The 13,004-nt window shown below is 64.1% G+C and overlaps 1 protein-coding gene across 1 annotated transcript; it reads right to left on the bottom strand.

The window, feature by feature from the left end:
- Positions 1-10,620, bottom strand: TGFA (transforming growth factor alpha). The gene is made up of 6 exons (XM_082298411.1): positions 10,522-10,620; positions 7,147-7,203; positions 2,963-3,077; positions 2,004-2,153; positions 1,342-1,454; positions 1-488 (listed from the first exon to the last, which is right to left on the bottom strand). Exons 1-6 carry the CDS (start codon positions 10,550-10,552, stop codon positions 481-483), a joined length of 474 nt encoding a protein of 157 aa, XP_082154537.1. The 5' UTR covers positions 10,553-10,620; the 3' UTR covers positions 1-480.
- Between the last annotated feature and the right edge of the window lie 2,384 nt (positions 10,621-13,004).

The following is a 13,004-nucleotide window of genomic DNA, read 5'->3' as shown; positions in this document are numbered from 1 at the left end:
AAACAGAGGGAAAAGCTCCGGGTTGGTTAAAGGACTACGGGGAGAATTAAGGCCGGGCTGGAGGTTGGAGCTCTGGCCCGAGGAGGTTTCCTAGGATTTATGATCATTAATTATTCATAAAAAGCTGGGATTTGTCCCCAAAAAATGAGCTGGGGTTTTGGGGTTTTTTTTGGTGTTTTTTTTTTTTAATTTTTTTTTGGTTTTTTTTTTTTGTTTGTTTTGTTTTGTTTTTTTGTTGGTTTTTTTTTTTTCTCTGTAGAAAAATAAAGCCCCACATCCTGCCGGGGGTTCTGGTTTAAACCCCAAATTCCTGGGAGGGCGAAAATCCCGGGAAAACAACCCAAAAGCCAAGGGGAAAACTCAGGGCTCGGCTCCCGCGGCGCCCAGAGGAAAATGAGGGAAAACGGGGAAACGGCCCCAAAAAGGATCCGAAACAGAGGATGGGGGTGCGGGGCCGCTCTCGGGGTGTCCCCGGATCTGTCACACACCTGTGGGGCGGGAATGGCACAGGTCACAGCCCCGGCTGCTGGCACTGGGCCTCCGCGGGCAGGGGACAGCAGCAGGTGCCACCCCCAGGTGTCCCTCACCTGGCTCAGAAGGTGCCACCCCCAGGTGTCCCCATGTCCCTCACCTGGCTCAGCAGGTGCCACCCCCAGGTGTCCCCGTGCCCCTCACCTGGCTCAGCAGGTGCCACCCCCAGGTGTCCCTGACCTGGCTCAGCAGGTGCCACCCCCCAAGTGACCCAGGTGTCCCTCACCTGGCTCAGCAGGTGCCACCCCCAGGTGTCCCTGACCTGGCTCAGCAGGTGCCACCCCCCAAGTGACCCAGGTGTCCCTCACCTGGCTCAGGAGGTGCCACCCCCAGGTGTCCCCGTGTCCCTCACCTGGCTCAGGAGGTGCCACCCCCAGGTGTCCCCGTGTCCCCTCACCTGTCTCGGGGTGGCAGCAGGACGTGTCCCCTCCCCCCAGGTGTCCCCGTGTCCCTCACCTGGCTCAGCAGGTGCCACCCCCAGGTGTCCCCGTGTCCCTCACCTGGCTCAGCAGGTGCCACCCCCAGGTGTCCCTTACCTGGCTCAGGAGGTGCCACCCCCCGGTGTCCCCGTGTCCCCTCACCTGTCTCGGGGTGGCAGCAGGACGTGTCCCCTCCCCCCAGGTGTCCCCGTGTCCCCTCACCTGGCTCAGCAGGTGCCACCCCCAGGTGTCCCTGACCTGGCTCAGGAGGTGCCACCCCCCGGTGTCCCCATGTCCCTGACCTGGCTCAGCAGGTGCCACCCCCAGGTGTCCCCGTGTCCCTCACCTGGCTCAGCAGGTGCCACCCCCCGGTGTCCCCGTGTCCCCTCACCTGTCTCGGGGTGGCAGCAGGACGCTCCCCCCTTGAGCAGCCCCCCCGGTTTGTCCTGGCCGGCTCCGGGCTCCCGGCACCAGCCGGGGCAGCGCCTCCGCAGGCGGCAGCAGCTGTGGGGACAGGGATGGGATGGGACAGGGATGGGGATGGGATGGGATGGGACAGGGACAGGGATGGGGATGGGGACAGGGATGGGGATGGGGACAGGGATGGGGACGGGGACAGGGATGGGGATGGGGACAGGGATGGGGATGGGGACAGGGACCGGGATGGGGACGGGGATGGGGACGGGAATGGGGATGGGGACAGGGACGGGAATGGGGACAGGGATGGGGACGGGGACAGGGATGGGGATGGGGACAGGGACGGGAATGGGGACAGGGACCGGGATGGGACGGGGTCAGGATGGAGTCAGGGACAGGGACGGGGACAGGAACAGGGTGGGCCCAGGGTCAGGGTCAGGGACCGGGTCATGGATGGGGTCAGGGACGGGATGGGGTCAAGAACAGGTTCAGGGCTGAGGCCAGGAATGGGATCAGGGTCAGGGCTGGGGTCTGGGACAGGGCCAGGGCCAGGGCCAGGTCAGGGATGGGGTCAGGGCTGGGGTCAGGGGGTCCCTTGTCCCCAGATGCCCCCGGGAATTCCCGGCCGGCACTCACTGGACCAGGACGCAGACGGTGACGAGCAGCGCCGAGGCCACCACGGCCACCACGAGCAGGGCCGTGATCGTCTGCTTCTTCTGGTTGGCTGCCACCACGGCCAGCAGGTCAGCGTGCTCACAGCGTGTCCCCACGAACCCCGAGTGACACCTGGGGGACACAGAGAGGGTCAGGGCACCCACAGGGCACCCACAGGGCGTCCCCACGAACCCCGAGTGACACCTGGGGGACACAGAGCGGGTCAGGGCACCCACAGGGCATCCCCATGAACCCCAGTGACAGCTGGGGGACAGGGAATCATCCTGGGACAGGGAGTCACCCCGGGATGGACATCAGGGTCAGCCCAGGACCCACCAGGAGCGAGGCCAAACCTGGTGTTTGGGGGATTCCTGGGACACCAAACCCGGTGTTTTGGGATGCCCAGGATGAGCACCCCAGTGTTCTGGGCACCAAACCCGGTGTTTTGGGGTGCCCTGGACCCCAACTCTGGTGCTTTGGGTTCCCAGGAGGAGCACCCCGCTGCTTTGGGATGCCCAGGAGGAGCACCCCGGTGTTTTGGGCTCCCAGGAGGAGCACCCCGCTGTTTTGGGCACCAAACCTGGTGTTTTGGGGTGCCCTGGACCCCGACCCCGCTGTTTGGGGATGCCCAGGATGAGCACCCCGGTGCTTTGGGATGCCCTGGACCCCGGTCCCGGTGCTTTGGGATGCCCTGGACCCCGATCCCGGTGTTTTGGGCTCACAGGAGGAGCACCCCGGTGTTTTGGGATGCCAAACCCAGTGTTTTGGAATGCCAAATCCGGTGTTTTGGGATGCCCTGGACCCCGACCCCGGTGCTTTGGGCTCCCAGGAGGAGCACCCCGGTGCTTTGGGATGCCAAACCCAGTTTTGGGATGCCCAGGACCCCGACCCCGGTGCTTTGGGCTCCCAGGAGGGGCACCCCGGTGCTCGTGGGGACTCACACGCAGGCGGGTTTGTCCTCCTGCACCAGGAAGCGGCAGGTGCCGTGGAAGCAGAACTGCCGGTGCGAGTCGGGGCACTCGTGGAAGTGGGACCTCACCGCCGCCGCCACCGGAGCTGCCAGGAGAACAGGGAAAAACGGCGGCTTCGGGATCCTCCTGGGCTGGCACCAACCCAGCTGTGCTTTAGGGCCAGCGGGGATCCCCGGGACACCAAACCCGGCTTTTTTGGGATCCCCGGGACACCAAACCCAGGGTTTTGGGATCACCAGGACACCGACCCGGTGTTCTGGGATGGCCAGGACACTAAACCCAGGGTTTTGGGATCCCTGGGACACCAAACCCAGCTTTTTTGGGATCTCTGGGACACCAAACCCAAGTTTTGGGATCCCCAGAACACCAAATCTGGCTTTTTTGGGATCCCCAGGACACCAAACCCAGCTTTTTGGAATCCCCAGGATGCTAAACCCGGTGTTTTGGGCACCAAACTTGGCTTTTTTGGGATCCCCAGGACACTAAAGCCAGGTTTTTGGGATCCCTGAGACACTGACCCCACTGTTCTGGGATGGCCAGGACACCAAACCTGGGGTTTTGGGATCCCCAGGACACCAAACCCGGGGTTTTGGGCACCTAACCCGGCTTTTTGGGATCCCCAGGGCACCAAACCCGGCTTTTTTGGGATCCCCAGGACGCTAAACCCAGTGTTTTGGGTACCAAACCCAGCTTTTTTGGGATCCCCAGCACACTAAACCCAGTGTTTTGGGTACCAAACCCAGCTTTTTTGGGATCCCCAGCACACTAAACCCAGTGTTTTGGGTACCAAACCCAGCTTTTTTGGGATCCCTGGGACACTAAACCCGGTGTTTTGGGCACCAAAGCCGGGGGTTTTGGGATCCCCAGGACACCAAACCCAGGGTTTTGGGATCCCCCAACAACATTATTTGGGATGGCCGTGTGGGACACGATCCAGCGGCCACCGACAGAGCCCAGGCGGCTCCTGCTCAAACCAGCAGGGAAAATAATCCCAAAGGAATTTCCTAAAGAGCTTAAAAGGGAGGAGGAGAGAGTTAAACCCTAAAGCAGGCCGGGGGCTGCTTTTGGGATCCTGTTTCCCATTACATCCCACGCTGGTTCGAATTATCCTGCGGGAAGGGAATATCCTGCTCCGGGATGATCCCGGCAGCGAGGCACATCCGATCGCTGCCCTTTCAAAGCCACCTCCAGTTCCTGCGCCGTGGATTTATGGCCGCCCCAGAAGGAGCCGCGGATCCCAAAACCGCTCCGAGGTTTTTTTTTTTTTTAAGGAAAGCGCAGGAATTCCCCGTGCGGGTGGAATGATGGAGAACGGGAGGCTCCCGGTGGGAATGACCCCCCTGAGCCGCCTCTTTTTGGGGGGACAGAGGGGCCCCCCCTGGCCTGGAGCATTCCCAGCAGCTGTTTTCCCTGGATTTGACCCCATTAAACCCACAGATGTGGGAATGCTGCCGGGTCTTTGGGATGTCTCCCGTGTCCCCTGCTCTGAGGAGGTTCGGAGGGCTCGGAGCTGGGATTTGGGGTGGGAATCACCGCTGGAATCCTCTCCAGGGAAACCCCGACAGCTCCATCCCTGGGGGTGGATTTATCCCAGATTCCTGCCGCTGGAATAGCCCCATAAAACTCCCCTTTTTTAGGGTTTTACCCCTCAAATCCGCCAGCCCCCCCCCCCAGATGGGACCCTCTGTCCCTGCGGTGCATCCCGATCCCGGAGTGTCCTGGCTCCCGCTCAGCCCCGCTCGCAGCTGTCGCCCACATTGCAGCTTCCTCCTCCTCCTCCTCCTCCTCCTCCCACCCCACAGATCCCTCCCTGTCCCTGTAGGGTCCCCTCGGAGCGGCCCCTGCCCTGCAGCCCCCGGGATGGGCACGATCCCATCGGGAATGGGGCTGCCAGCACCCTCGGGGTGACGGGAATGCCACGGGGCTTTGCTCCCAAGCGATGCCGTTGAGCCATCCCCTTTTCCACCCCAAAAGGGAGATTGTCCACCCCAAAAAAGGACATTTCCTGGCCCCAAAAGGGAGATTGTCCACCCCAAAAGGGAGATTGTCCACCCCAAAAAAGGACATTTCCCGGCCCCACAAGGGAGATTGTCCACCCCAAAAGGGAGATTGTCCACCCCAAAAAAGGACATTTCCCGGCCCCAAAAGGGAGATTTTCCACCCCATAAGGGAGATTGTCCACCCCAAAAGGGAGATTGTCCACCCCAAAAAAGGACATTTCCCGGCCCCACAAGGGAGATTGTCCACCCCAAAAGGGAGATTGTCCACCCCAAAAAAGGACATTTCCCAGCCCCATAAGGGAGATTGTCCACCCCAAAAGGGAGATTGTCCACCCCAAAAAAGGACATTTCCCGGCCCCATAAGGGAGATTGTCCACCCCAAAAGGGAGGTTGGGCACAAATCCATCAGGAAAGGAGCTACCGTGGGGTTTCGCTACCAAGTCTCCCAGCACCGTTCCCATTAATGCTTCCCAATCTCCTTTTCCAGCCCCAGAAGGGATTTCTTCCACCCCAAAAGGAGATTTCTCAGCCCCAAGAGGGAGATTTTCCACCCCAAAAGGGAGGTTGGGCACAAATCCATCGGGAAAGGAGCTGCCAGCACCCTCGGGGTGCCGGGAATGCCCCAGGACTTTGCTCTGAAACCTCCTGGTCCCACATCCCAGAAAATGCTGTGGAACCATCCCATTTTCCAGCCCCACAAGGAAAGGGTTTCTGGCCCCAAAGGGAGAGGGTTTCTGGCCCCAAAAGGGAGAGGGTTTCCGGCCCTAAAAGGAAAGGGTTTCCGGCCCTAAAAGGGAGAGGGTTTCCGGCCCCAGAAGGGAGAGGGTTTCCGGCCCCAGAAGGGAGAGGGTTTCTGGCCCCAAAGGGAAAGGGTTTTCAGCCCCAAAGGGAAAGGGTTTTCAGCCCCAAAGGGAAAGGGTTTTCCAGTTCCAAAGGGAGGCTTTTCCAGCCTCAAAAGGAAAAGGTTTCCAGCCCCAGAGGGAAAGAACTTCTGGCCCCAAAAGGAAAGGGTTTCCCAGTTCCAAAGGGAGGCTTTTCCAGCCCCACAAGGAAAAGGTTTCTGGCCCCAAAAGGAAAGGGGTTTCCAGCCCCACAAGGAGAGGGTTTCTGGCCCCACAAGGAGAGGGTTTCCGGCCCTAAAAGGAAAGGGTTTTTGGCCCCAAAAGGAAAGGGTTTTCGGCCCCAAAAGGAAAGGGTTTTCAGCCCCAAAAGGAAAGGGTTTTCGGCCCCAAAAGGAAAGGGTTTTTGGCCCAAAAAGGAGAGGGTTTTTGGCCCCAGAGGAGGTCTCCCCTCGCCGCCCCCGGCCCTGCCCAGGCTCCCGCGGCTCTGCAGGGCCCGGGGCTGCCCCGGCCGTTGTGGCCCTGCCATGAATGAGCCGATTGATGCTCTGGAGTCAGGCACGGCACTTCCCGCTGGGAGCGCAGCTTCCCGCTGGGAACGCACCTCCGAGCGTCCCTGAGCCGGGACTTTTGGGAATTCTGCCCCCCAAAACAATGTGCACGGACAACACCCACCACAGAGCCTTTCCTTGTGGGGCTGGAAACCTTCTCCTTGTGGGGCTGGAAACCTTCTCCTTGTGGGGCTGGAAACCTCTTCCCTTTGGGGCTGGAAACCTTCTCCTCATGGGGCTGGAAACCTTCTCCTCATGGGGCTGGAAACTCTTCCTTGTGGGGCTGGAAACCTTCTCCCTTTGGGGCTGGAAACCTCTTCCCATTGGGGCTGGAAACCTCTTCCCATTGGGGCTGGAAACCTCTTCCCATTGGGGCTGGAAACCTTCTCCTCATGGGGCTGGAAACTCTTCCTTGTGGGGCTGGAAACCCCTTCTTTGTGGGGCCGAAAACCTTTTCCTTGTGGGGCTGGAAACCTCTTCCCTTTGGGGCTGGAAACCTCTTCCTTTTAGGGACAACCCCCTTTTTTTTGGGGCTGGAAACTACTCCCAGTTTTCCATGGGGATCAAGGGCCAGGATCCCACCCAGGGCCCCCTTATCCCCCAAGGGAGAGGGCTGGAAACCCTTTGTTTTGGGGACAAACCCCTTTATTTTGGGGATGGAAACCGTTCCCGGTTTTCCCACGGGGATCAAGGGCCGGGATCCCACCCAGGGCTCCGTTATCCCACAGAGAGGGGGGCGGGATGTCCCGGGAATTCTCACTCACCGTTCCGGGCGGCAGCCGTGGTGTTCTCCAGCGCGTGGCACGCGGCCAGCAGGACACCTGCGGGGACGGACACACGGCGTCAGCCGCACCCCGACCCCAAAACCTCGGCGGGAGCCCCAGAAGGAGCCGGGCTTCCCAAAACCGCTCCGAGGTTTTGTAAGGAAAGCGCAGGAATTCCCCGCGCGGGCGGAATGATGGCAAAAAGGGGGGGGGGGGGGGTCCCAGCGGGAATGACCCCCCTGAGCCGCCCCTTTTTGGGGACAGAGGGGCCCCCCCGGCTGGGAGCATTCCCAGGGCACGGAGCCAGCGGCCGTTTTCCCTGGATTTGACCCAATTTCCCGCACGGATTCGATCGAACGGCGCGGAAAAGGCGGCGGGCGGGAGACGGAGCCTGAGGCGGCACATCCCGCAAATCCTGGCGCCACCGGAGCCTCGGGGATCCACTGGGGCTTTGGGGATGCTCCCTGGCTTCAGGGATCCACCGGAGCTTCAGGGATCCATCCCGGCTTCAGGGATCCACCCCGGCTTCAGGGATCCATCCCGGCTTCAGGGATCCACCGGAGCTTCAGGGATCCATCCCGGCTTCAGGGATCCACCGGAGCTTCAGGGATCCACCGGAGCTTCAGGGATCCACCCCGGCTTCAGGGATCCACTGGAACTTCAGGGATCCATCCTGGCTTCAGGGATCCTCCATGGCTTCAGGGATCCACTGGAACTTCAGGGATCCATCCTGGCTTCAGGGATCCTCCACGGCCTCAGGGATCCACTGGAACTTCAGGGATCCATCCCAGCTTCAAGAATCCACCAGAGCTTCAGGGATCCTCCATGGCTTCAGGGATCCTCCCTGGCCTCAGGGATCCATCCCGGCTTCAGGGATCCTCCACAGCTTCAGAAATCTCCCACGGCTTCAGGGATCCTCCTCCAGAGCTTCAAGAATCCACCAGAGCTCCAGGGATCCTCCACGGCCTCAGGGATCCACTGGAACTTCAGGGATCCATCCCAGCTTCAGGGATCCTCCACAGCCTCAGGGATCCACCCCGGCTTCAGGGATCCTCCATGGCTTCAGGGATCCTCCTCCAGAGCTTCAGGGATCCTCCACGGCCTCAGGGATCCACCGGAGCTTCAGGGATCCACCGGAGCTTCAGGGATCCTCCACGGCCTCCTCGGTTTCCTTGCAGACCTTGAGGATTCTCCTCCCGCCGAAATCCAATCAGGAGTCCCATCTCATCCCAGCTTTTCCCATTTTTCCTGCCCCGGGGCTTCGTCCTCCGGCCCCACTGGTGCCAATCACGACCCCACTCCGGGGTTTTTTGGGAAAGGGCCCATCCTGTGGGATGGGGTGGGCGTCCATCCCCTCGGCATTCCAGCTGCTGCGCTCTCCGGCTGGGACCCGCTCGGCTCCGGTGCCTCTTCCCAAAGCTCCGCTCTGTGGGCAGGTGGAGAGCCCGGCCCTCATCCTTGATCCTGGCCCTCGACCCTGATCCCGGCCCTGATCCCCGATCCCGGCCCTCATCCTTGATCCTGGCCCTCGTCCCTGATCCCGGCCCTGATCCCCGATCCCGGCCCTCATCCCTGATCCTGGCCCTGATCCCCGATCCCAGCCCTCGTCCCTGATTCCGGCCCTGATCCCCGATCCCGGCCCTGATCCCTGATCCTGGCCCTGATCCCCGATCCCAGCCCTCATCCCTGATCCTGGCCCTGATCCCTGATCCCGGCCCTCGTCCCTGATCCCGGTCCTGATCCCTGATCCTGGCCCTCACCCCCAATCCCAGCCCTCATCCCTGGCCCTGATCCCCGATCCCGGCCCTCATCCCCGATCCCTGACCCTTGGCCGCAGTTTTCCATCCCCAGGGCCGGCGTGGGGACTCCGGACACCTCCTGGACACTCGGACACTCCACACCCTCGGTGCCTCCGAGCCCCGGAGCGGGGCTGCACCCACCCACCCTCCCTCCCACCCTCCCCCGCTTGGTTTTCCAGCCCCATCCCACCCCGTTTCCCGGGATTTTCGGGAATCGCCCCTGCCAGCCCAGCCCCCCTGAGCTCAGCCTGCCGGCAGGAGCCCCCCGACTCTCCAAAGCGCTCCCAAGCCTTCCCAGCGCGCTTCCAGCAGCTCCATCCCGCTAATTCCCAGCCCCCGGCTCTCCCCACGGCGTCTCCCAGCTCCCCGTTATCCCTGGGGTTCGTTCCCCGCTCCAAGCTTTCCCTCCGGATCCGCCCGGCCCCATTCCCGCTCGGCTCCATCCCGGAGGTGCGGGGAGCTCGAGGGGTCCCCCCTTTCCTTCCCCGCCATCCCAAGGGGATGCTCCGATCCGCTGGGGTTTATCCAGGGCTCCTCTCCCACCCGGATCCGATCCGGGATGGGAACCGGGAGCAGCCAGCGCCGGGTTCAGGGATCCACCAGGGCTTCAGGGATCCTCCACGGCCTCAGGGATCAACCGGATCTTCAGGGATTGGGGCTCCCAGACAGGTGGGGAAGGCGCGGCTCAACCCCCCCGAGATGCGCGACCACCGGGGCCGGGGAGACCCGGAGCCACGGGAATGGGAAGGAGCAGGGAGAGAGGAAAAGGGACACGGGAGCTCTGGATGAGCCGAGGAAGGAGGGACACCCCGCCGGAGCCACTGACCCCCCGAGGGACGCCAGGACCCCCCGGGGGACGCTCGGCGCAGGAGCGGGACCGGGACACGCCGCGGCTGTGCCGGAGCCAGAGCGGCTGTGCCGGAGCCAGAGCGGCAGCGCCGGGAGCTGGAGCGGGGCCAAGCCCAGCCGCTTTCCCGAATCCAAGCGCTCCAAAGCGCCGCTTTCCCACCGGGATAGAACCCCCGGAGCTGCGGATGACACGGGCGGGGACAGCGGGACAAAACCAGCCGGGCTCCAGCCACCCGCACCGGGATCCTTCCCCCGGGAGCATCCCCGGTGCCGCTCCCGTCCCGTCCCGTCCCGTCCCGTCCCGTCCCGTCCCGTCCCGTCCCAGCATCGCCCTCACCTCCAGCCCGGAGCGCCCCCAGTTCCCACCGCTGCCCCTTCCCCCGACACCCACCCCCCACCAGCTCTAATTAGCCCCCGGCCCTAATTAACCGCCCTAATTAAGCGTCTGACCGCGGCCGTACTCACGCGTCGCGGCGAAGGCGCCTTTCCCACAGGGAACGAACTTCGGGAGCGCCCGCGCGGGGGATTTTTATGGGATTTTTATGGGGTTTTCACCGCGTTACCGCAATTCACGGAGCCGACCCCCACACCCCACCCCCAGAACCCTCCGAGCCCTCGGGACCGCCCCGGTCCGGGGGCGCCGCGGGCGCTTCCCCCCTCGGCGGGGTCTGCCCGGGGTTGGGGGCGCGGAGCCCCCCGGGCCGAGCCCCCCGCGCCCCGCACGTACCGAGGGCGAGCGCGGCCGGGCCGCCCGCCATGGCGGGGCTGCACCGGAGCGAGCGGGGCCGGGGCCGGGCCGGGCCGGGCGGGCGCTGGCGGCGGGGCCGCTGCGGGGCCGAGGGGCGGCTCCGCCCGGCGGAAATGGGCGGCACCGGCCGGGCCGGGGCGGGGACAGCGCGGGCAGCGGCACCGCCGGACCCGCCCGGACACCCTGCGGGACCCGCCCCGGACACCCTGCGGGACCCCCTCGGGAATCCCCCCGGACACCCGCCCCGGACACCCTGCGGGATCCCCTCCCCGAAATCACCCGGGACCCCCGGACACCCTGCGGGATCCCCTCCCCGAGACCACCCGGGACCCCCCGGACACCCTGCGGGACCTCCCCCCGGACACCCTGCGGGATCCCCTCGGGACCCCCCCGGACACCCTGCGAGACCCCGCCCTCCTCCGAGACCACCCAACCACCCGGGACCCCCCCCGGACACTCCGGCGGGACCCCCCCGAACACCCTTCGGGACCCCCTCGGGAACGCCCCGGGACCACCCGCGATTCTTTCCCCGGGACCCCCCCGGAGCTCCCTGGGACCATCCGGGACCGCTCCCGCCGGGATCCCCCGGGGTCCCCACGGGACACCCCGGGACTCCCCCGTCCGGACCCCTCAGGAAACACCCGGGACCACCCGGGACCACTCCTCCTCAGGGCCATCCGGACGCCCCCGGCCACTCCACCACGGGATCCCCCGGGACCCTCCCGGAGTTCTCTGAACCCCCCAGTCCCTCAGCCCTGGACCCCCCAGAGACCCCCCTGCACCCCCAGACCACAGAGACCACCGGACCCCCCCCGGTATTTCAAACTCCCTGAACCCCCCAAGAGCCCTTGGACCCACCACCCACAGACCCCATCAATCCCCCAGCACCCCCCAATCGCCCTGGAGCCCCCGCCCTGGGTGCTCCTGGACTCCCCTGGGACCCCAAGTCCCCCGGAGCCTCAAACCTCCTCTACAAACGGCCCTGCCCCCCACGGGACCCCCGTGCCCCCCCCCGGGTGTGCAGCCACTGCCCCTCCCCCTGCTGCCACCCGGGTGTCCCCAGGGGATCCCCCCACCCCCTCCACGGCTGAACTTTGGGCTGGGGTCACCCTGTGTCACCCACATGAGGGGGGAGAGTCCCACGGGAGCCCCAGCTCAGTGTCACCCCCTGACCGTGTCCCCCATGTCCCTCCCTGCCCCCCATGACTCCGGGATTGCCAAACCCCTGCCAGCACATCCTGTGTCATCCTGGGCTGCTGCTGAGCCCAGCCTTGGTCATCCCGAAATCTGCGGGGCCACCACCCTGCTGATCCCAGCCGCGGTCATCCCGAAACACAGAGAGCCCTCACCCCGCTGATCCCACCCTCGGTCATCCTGGAATCCGTGGGTTCTCACCCTGCTGATCCCACCCTCGGTCATCCTGGAATCTGTGGGGTTCTCACCCCGCTGATCCCACCCTCGGTCATCCTGGAATCCGTGGGGTTCTTATCCCACGGATTCCAGCCTTGGTCATCCCAGAATCTGCTGGTCTCAGTCTTGGTTATCCTGGAATCCATGGGGCACCCACCCTGCTGATCCCAGTCCTGATCATCCCAAAATCTGCTGATCTTGGTCATCCCGCAGTCCATGGGGTTCCCACCCTGCTGATCCCACCCTTGGTCATCCCGCAATCCATGGAGCTCTCACCCCACTGATCCCAGCCTCAGTCATCCCAAACTCCGCAGGGCTCAGCCTGGATTTCTTTGGGAGGGAGGGATGCGTTGTGGGCACGGGGCTCAGAGTGTCCCCACAGAGCGCTGGGGACAGAGCTGGTGACCCAAATCCGGCCAGTGGTGACCCAAATCCCGTGTCCCCCTCCCGTGTCCCCATCCCGTGTCCCCCTCCCGTGGGAGCTGCTCCCAGCCCCGGGGGGAGCGGCCCGGCCCTGCCCGTTCCCAGGTGATACCATCTCCCCTCGGCACTTGAAAGCGGCTCTTTGAAGGGGCCGGGAGCCTGCGCTTCCCAACGCCGCCGATCCCAAATCCCAGCGCCCCACAGCCCTTGGAATGTTGCTCCGGAACCTGGGAATTCCGGCACAAAGGCCACCCAAAATCCCACCGGAACCCGTTGGATCACGGGTGGTCTCGGGGGCTGCACATCCCGGGCTCCCCATTCCCTCTGACACCCCCCAGCATTCCCACCCCCCAGGGCTCATCCCAAGCACCCCCAAACGCATTGGAATGCGATCCCACAACCTGACCAGCGCCGTGACCATCCCAAAATCCCACCGGAACCCGTTGGACCGGGGGTGGCTCTGAGGGCTGCACATCCCGGGCTCCGTTCCTTTGGACATCCTCCAGCATTCCCACCCCACAGGGCTCATCCCAAACCTCCCACCCCTTTCCCAGCCTCTCCAGGTGGATCCAACCCCTGGGACATTCCGGGGTGCCTCCGGGGTGGTCCCACCACCCCCAAACCCTCGG

Source organism: Coloeus monedula (genome assembly GCF_965178545.1).
Source record: "Coloeus monedula genome assembly, chromosome: 28".
Taxonomy (NCBI): domain Eukaryota; kingdom Metazoa; phylum Chordata; class Aves; order Passeriformes; family Corvidae; genus Coloeus; species Coloeus monedula.
This window is presented reverse-complemented; position numbering and strand designations above follow the sequence as displayed.